Raw genomic sequence first — 6919 nt, forward strand, 5'->3', positions numbered from 1 at the left:
TCCTTTTGGATGCGGCTGGGTGCGGCAGGATATTTTGGGTTCTTTCAGCTGCTCGCTGGGGCAGGACATGTGCCTGCACTCTCAGCTGCTGAGAACTGGGTCCTCGGGGCACGGACTGGAGCAAAAACAGTTGTTCGGGTTCCTGCCAGCTCTCCTTTCCTCACTGGGCCAGGATTTTGCTGCCCTTTGCTGTGGGATTTGGGTCCCCCCGTCCCCCCCCAGTTCAGCCACCGCTAGCGCAAGCCAGCAACGCAGCTGTCGAGCCTGGGGGGTCAGGGCTTGGGGGCTCCACAGGGATGATGCCCCTCACCTGGGGATGCTCCTTGGGACCAGCTGTGAGCGCTGGTCGTGGCTCTGGGCTGAGCCCCGATGGCAGCTCAGATGTGCACCCGGGAAGGCTCCGGCCATGGAACAGAGACAACAGGGACACGGGGCAGCGTCCCCACGTCCCTCGGCAGATGGGTCGCCGTGCTGCGCTCCCCAGAGCTGACGTGGCGCCGCTGGCAGCCGCGGGGCCGGCTGGGCAGTGGGAGGCGACTGGGAGGTTTGGAGTGACAACAGGAGCTAAATCGGGATGGCCCTGGAGAGGGACGTGTGACTAATCGGGATAAACAAGGCGACAAGGCGAATTCCTGGCCGGGGAGGGAGGATGGCCCGGAGCTACTGGGGAGATGCGGGACTGAGGATGTGGGGAGGCTCCTGGAAATGCAGCAGGGATAGTGGTGGCCATGGGGCTGCACCAAACCTCCCTGAGGCTCAGCCCCTTTTCATGGGCCACTGTCACCCCCAGGACACCTGTGTCACCCCGACTGGGGGGAGCCCTCAGCCAGGCAGGACAAAGGGACAGAGAAGGACGCTTCGGCCTCTGCTGGCAGCTGCCTCCCTGCTCCTCCCAGGCATCTCCAGGGCATCCCCTTTGGTCCCCAGGGAGCCCCCGCCATGCCTGGCCATGCCTCGCGCACGCAGCGGTGCAGGAGCCGAGGGATGAGCAGGGGAAGCGGCCGTTCCCTACTCCAGCACAGGCAGCTCCCTCCCCAGCGGTGCCGCGTCGGCGCAGCGTGATTAATGCCGTCAGAGTGACCAGCAGCTGAATTGCTGCGCGGCCTGCAGCGCGTTACAGCCTCCCCGCTGCAATTAGTGCCATCGGTCCATTAGAAAAATTGCAGATGCTGGAGAGCGGGAGCGTGAGGCAGAGCCGGGGAGAGGACGCGGCGTGAGGAAGCGGTCCAGCACCCAGCACTGCGCATCCTCGGCGACATCCCCCGGCACGCCGCATCGCCCACCCACCCCGGCCGTGCCAGGACCCCCTGCAGGGGCTCCCCTCGCTGCCACCAGGTACCCCCACTCGCACCACCGGGTACACCGCTCGCGCCACCGCCACCGCGCCCCTTCCCCTTGCGCGCTGCCCTGTAATTAGCTCTGCCACCACCACGCGGGCTGTGATTAGCGCCTCACCCTGCTGCGGCAGGGCCGGGCATGCGGCGAGGAGGAGGAGGGTGAGGGGGCGAGGACCGTGTCTGGCTGCTTTGTGGGGTCACACTCCCCCCAGGCAGTCTGGGAGCATTGCTCCAGGCCCAGCCCCGGGCATCAGTCTGCAAATCCCAACCAGCTTCGTCCCCTCGCGTGCCATGCTGGGGGATGGTGGTGACACATTTCCCAGCGCAGTGGGCTGCTCGGTGGCATGGGGACATGTGGCTGTACAGTGCAGGGGCCGGACCCACTGAGGGGTATTTTTAATGGGTGACATTGGGGCGAAAGCGATGAGCTCCGGGGTTATTTTTAGGCAGGGGCCGGGGCAGCTGCTGAAAACGCCGTGGCCCTGTGGCTGCCGGGATCCTCGGGCCAGCAGGAGAGGTCAGCTGCCGCAGCCCAGATTCTCCACGGCTGTTTCATCCTCTCCAAAATACTCGGCTGACAGGGCAGGAATTGCAAAACACAGCCTCCCCCCTCCCAAAGCCATATAAATAGCGCTCGCCCGGCGGCTGGAAGGTTACAGAAGTTTCTCGGCTCCGAGCTCAAGCATTTATTGCGGCTCTCACCCGGGAGCGGCGGGGAAGCCGCACCGTGATTGTAGGAGAGAGAGGGGAGAGATAAGCTTTTAATCTTGGGATATTCGTGTTTGTTTGTTTGTTTTTTTCCTTCTCTGGCCGAGAAGTTTTATTTTCCACCGCCTGATCCCTGGGACTGAAGCCAACCAGGAAGCTTTTTTTTTTTTTTTTTGGTCCAGAGATCTCCGTCCTTCCTGCACTTGCTTCTCAAGCGCCGAATGGTTCAGCCCTGAACCGGGGTTCCTCCGTCGCCCTCCGCCTGGTGCCGGGGAGGGAGCAGCCCCCACCGCACCCGCCCGAGCCCCCGCCCGCGTGGATGCGCCTGCCCCGGGCCGGGCTCCCGGGGGAATTTTGCAGCCAGGAGCGGCCCCACTGAGGCTCCGTGAGCCCCGAGCCGCCGGAGCGGCGAGCCATGGCCGACAGCCAGCTGCCCTTCTCCTGCCATTACCCCGGCAGGCGAAGCGTCCGCGACCCTTTCCGGGAGCCCGGCTTGACCTCGCGCCTCCTGGACGATGATTTCGGCATGTCGCCCTTCCCCGGGGACCTGACGGCGGACTGGCCCGACTGGGCTCGGCCCCGGCTCACCACCACCTGGCCGGGCCCGCTGCGCGCCGGCATGGCCCGCGCCTCCGCCATGGCCCCCGGCTACGGTGCCCGCTTCGGGGGGTACCCCGAGAGCCGCAGCCCCGTGCCCGCCTCCCGCGAGCCCTGGAAGGTGTGCGTCAACGTGCACAGCTTCAAACCCGAGGAGCTGACGGTCAAAACCAAGGACGGCTACGTCGAGGTGTCAGGTGAGAGCCGAGGTGCGGGGAGGAGGAGGATGGGGCGCGAAGGTCCTGCCCTGCCTGCGGCGTCCCCACGGGCTCGGTGCAGAAGGGGTTGGGGACACGGTGGGGGACCCAGCTCAGGAGCCGTGGTTGCACGCTTGCTGCCAAAATGGAAGGGAAAAGCCTCCTTTGGGGTAAATCTCCCTGATTTCAGTCCCAGCTGGCACCCAGCAGCGAGCTGCTGAGAGGGGCCCCAGCTTGTCTGGGTTAATTATAGCTGTGTGAGGCCAGAGCCGAGGGAGAGAGGGAGATTCCCTTTAAAGGGGCCGAGAGCGAGGCAGCCAGAAGCACCTCCCTAAAAATCCAGCCGTGACGCCCCAACACTTCACCCCTGGCCCCGAGCATCCCCCAGGCCGATGTCCTGCACCTCCTGGGGCTGCCGCGCCGCAGAATTTGCCCCAGGGGCTGATTTGGGGTGTGGGGGGACACTGAGGGTTGGGGGCGGCCAAGCAGCCTCAGAGCTCCAGCCCCATCGGAGGGTCCTCATGCAGCACCTGGCAGCTCGGCAGAGGATGGGGGTGAGGGGATGGGGCCCCTCCAAAGATTTTATCACCTCTGGGGGCTCCTTCTTCAGCTCCATCTCTTGGCAGCAGGCAGGACCCAGGCCTTCATGGGAAACAAAGGTGTTTGGCAGGGGAAAACACCCCCTCCTCCTCCACTTCCTCCTCCTCTGAGCAATGCAGCCCCAGAGGCCGGGCACTTGCTGCTGCCTCAAGCTGCTGGCATCTCCCTTCCCTTTTTAATTTTTTTTTGAATCACTTCATTGTGACAATCGTTCCCATTTTAAGCTCAAGGCCTGGCTGGGTCTGGTGTCTCCCTCCCCATGTGGAAGCCTCTGTGCTGGAGAAGGGAAAACCTCTCCTTTGGAAAATTTCCTGGGTTCTGTTTTGTTTTGCTTGTTGGGTTAACCAAAGGAGCCCTGCGGGGTGGTGACACCGTGTTTGTCCTTCCCCCCAGGCAAACATGAGGAGCAGCAGGTGGAAGGAGGCATCGTCTCCAAGAACTTCACCAAGAAAATCCAGTAGGTATCACCCGGCCCCGGGGCATCCTCCTACGCCCTCTACAAGTACAACCCCATCCCTGTGACATGGGATGGCCACAGCACTGCTGTCTCCACCCCAAAATCTGCCCTGACACGAGAGCAGGCAGGCACGGAGCAGCACCCGGGGTGCTTCTCAGTCCCCTCCCTGCATTTTGGACCCCAGTAGGAGAGGGGTGCACGATGCCAGCACATCCTGCGGGGCCGCGATGCGCTGATCCCATCACCAGCCCCAAAATACACCCATTCATCAGCGCGCGGCCGCGTGCGTACCCGAGCACATACCCGAATGATGTCAGGCAGATCGCTATCGCCTTGACTCACTCGGGTAAGAGCAGCGGGGAAGGTGAGCCAGCACCAGGTGCAAACCGCAAGGAAGCGGCGGGGGCTTCTGCCGCTTGGCTTCCCCAAAATATTCCTGGGAAAAAGCTGCGTGCGCGGGGCGGCCGCGCCGGGTGAGAGGCAGGCGCCGAGGCTCCTTTTACGGGCAAGGCGCTGGGCACGACGCAGGCAGCGGCACGGGGCTGATTTACTCGTGCTCGGCAGAAGCCGTCCCGGCACAGGCGGCGGTGACGTCCTGTCAAACACATCTGCCGCGGAGATTAAACAGAGCGCCCGGGGGGTGGCGAGGCAGCCAAGAGACTGCTCTAAATATCCCCGGTGCGTTCCTGGGAGCTACGGGAACAACAGGGGGATTTGCAGAGCGCCGCGGGGGCTGCTGACCCTGCCCATGTGGGCATTCCCAGCAGGGATGATGCGAGCCACACGGCCACCCCAGCTCCTAAACAGTTTATCTCTGTCCCCGCTCCAGGCTGCCCTATGAGGTGGACCCCATCACCGTCTTCGCCTCCTTGTCGCCGGAGGGGCTGCTGATCATCGAGGCGCCCCAGATCCCCCCGTACCAGCAGTACGGTGAGGGCGGCTGCGGCAGCGAGATCCCCGTGGAGAGCTCGGAGGCCACCTGCGCCTGACGGCCCCCCACACCCTGGCGGCCTCCTCTCTGCTCCCTGCTCCCCCCTGACCCTGCTCCCTGGTCCCCGGCAGGGTGGCCCCGGGGCACAGCCTCTCCTGCTCACGGGGACAGCAGCGCCCACCTCCCCCCAGGACCAGCTGCCATAGCCGCCAGGCCACCGCCACCACGGTTTTGCGGCGGTCTGATGCTCCGGTAGAGGGTTTTGTGTCCGTCAGACCGAGCAGAACGGTCCTTTTGTTTTATTTTGCTGTAAGGTGAGCAGGCGGGATGTTTGTAACAATAGCGAAAAAGTGCCCTTTTCTCCTCTTAAATTGAAGTGGAACCCTGTGGTCCTGTGTCGTCTTCTTCTCTGTTTTTGGTGTTGTTGTTTTTTTGAACTCCATCTCCACAAACGGCCCCTCGCCAGCCCGAAGGCACGCGTCCGGCGGTGGGGGCCAATGGCACAGCCCTGTCCCCCGACAGCCAAACCCCCACCGGACCTGCTGAGAAATGTAAACTGTCTGCATGTTTGAACATTTTTTTTTCTTTTTTTCCAAAGAGAACTTGTGCTTTTACTTTTCAGACTTGAGGAATAAAGATGAGTTGATGTTCTTAGCCTCTGCTGGTCTTGGCTGAGCTGGAGGGCTGGGAGGCGAGGGCAGGGGTGGGTGGGGATGTTTGTGGGCATTTCTGTACCCTCTGGATGGGCTACACACCTTTGTTCCTACTTGGGGATGCTAAACCAGCGCCTCAGCTGGGAAACTGGGGTTTGTCCCCATACCATCCCCACTCACATGTCCCCCAGCAAGCTCCTGGCCGCAGCTCAGCCCTGCAACCCAATGCCCAGGGCACGGCAAAGCAGCGGTGCCAATGGGCGCCTGGAGCGGGCACCTGGTTTTCCATGGCGCCAGGGCCTTGGAGTTAAAAATACAGCTCACATGCTGCACCCGCGCTCGTTCGGGGCTTGGTTACCAACAACAGCCCCGCTGTGTGCTGTAAACCCTGGCCCTGGCATTCCCCTGAGCACGGCAGCCTTGCTGGCACAGGGGCTGGGGGGGATGAGCTGCAGCTGAGCCCTGCTACACCCCTGGGTATTTGGGGAGGGCTCCAGGCCTAGGCCATGGAGAGCCCAGGCTTGGCTCTTTGGGAGCTGGAGTAGAGGAAGAAGCTGCTAGGTGGGTGTTGGTGAAAGGGGAGATGGGGCTCTGTCTAAAACCCAGCAATTTTCCCCAAACTGCCCTGGGGGGGGGGGGGGGGGGGGGGGGTTTGAAATTGTCCAGCTGGGTTCTGTTCTTGGCTATCCCTCCTGCTCATCTGCAGCTGGGGGAAAGTGGTTTATTTCGTTATTCACTTTCTGGTCTATTTGGTTCTGTTTCCCCATGAACTCCTTAATAACATCTTATAAACAATGCTGGGAAGTGCACCAATGGTAATTCCTCACCAGCTGAGGCTGCATCGGCAACAAAGCCCCTAACAGGGGCAGCTTGCCAGGGCCTCTCCGGTGAGCACCCCCTCGAGCTGCTGGATCCTCCGGGAACCCCACGCCAACAAAGTAGGTGCAGATCGGTGCCTTTTTTTCTTTTTCTAGCACTGCCTGATCACTGCAGCGAGAGAGGCTTTAAAAATAAATACTGCTCCGAGTGTTTCAGCAGGTGGAGGAACAGGTCTGGAAACGCTGCGGCGTGATTCCAGCAGCTCGGCCCCATGCCCGGGGCTGTCTGTCTGTCCTCAGCCCCTGGGTGAGATGAGGCTGTGAAACCATCAGCCCCGTAACAAAACACTGCGATAGCCACTCCAATTACGTTACGTTTTTATGGCCTCATTGCAATTACGCTGCGTTTTATGGTGTCATGGCATATTATGCCTTGTGGCTTAATACCCGCTCCGGCGTGGGGCTTCCCATGCATGGAGCACTGAGGGGCGTCCCACGTCCCACCCCCCGAGGACGAGGCGAGCTCCCGGCGTGTCCCCGAGGATTCGTTTCCCAAAAATGGAAGCAAAAAGCTGAACTGATCGCTTTTGGCTGGCAGCACACGGGGCAGGGTAAGCAGCA

The 6919-nt window shown here is 62.0% G+C and overlaps 1 protein-coding gene across 1 annotated transcript; it reads left to right on the top strand.

Moving 5' to 3' along the window:
- Positions 1–1980: 1980 nt before the first annotated feature.
- HSPB8 (heat shock protein family B (small) member 8) lies at positions 1981–5481 on the top strand. The gene is made up of 3 exons (XM_035340690.1): positions 1981–2839; positions 3833–3896; positions 4726–5481. Exons 1-3 carry the CDS (start codon positions 2461–2463, stop codon positions 4883–4885), a joined length of 603 nt encoding a protein of 200 aa, XP_035196581.1. The 5' UTR covers positions 1981–2460; the 3' UTR covers positions 4886–5481.
- The last annotated feature ends 1438 nt before the right edge of the window (positions 5482–6919 follow it).

The sequence above is a fragment of the Oxyura jamaicensis genome, chromosome 15 (genome assembly GCF_011077185.1).
Source record: "Oxyura jamaicensis isolate SHBP4307 breed ruddy duck chromosome 15, BPBGC_Ojam_1.0, whole genome shotgun sequence".
Taxonomy (NCBI): Eukaryota; Metazoa; Chordata; class Aves; order Anseriformes; family Anatidae; genus Oxyura; species Oxyura jamaicensis.

Excerpts from the sequence above, each read along its gene's own strand:
- HSPB8 (XM_035340690.1), top strand. The coding sequence starts at position 2,461 with ATGGCCGACAGCCAGCTGCCCTTCTCCTGCCATTACCCCGGCAGGCGA. Across the intron at positions 2,840-3,832 it reads CGGCTACGTCGAGGTGTCAG|GCAAACATGAGGAGCAGCAG; the intron begins GTGAGAGCCGAG and ends CCTTCCCCCCAG. Across the intron at positions 3,897-4,725 it reads AACTTCACCAAGAAAATCCA|GCTGCCCTATGAGGTGGACC; the intron begins GTAGGTATCACC and ends TCCCCGCTCCAG.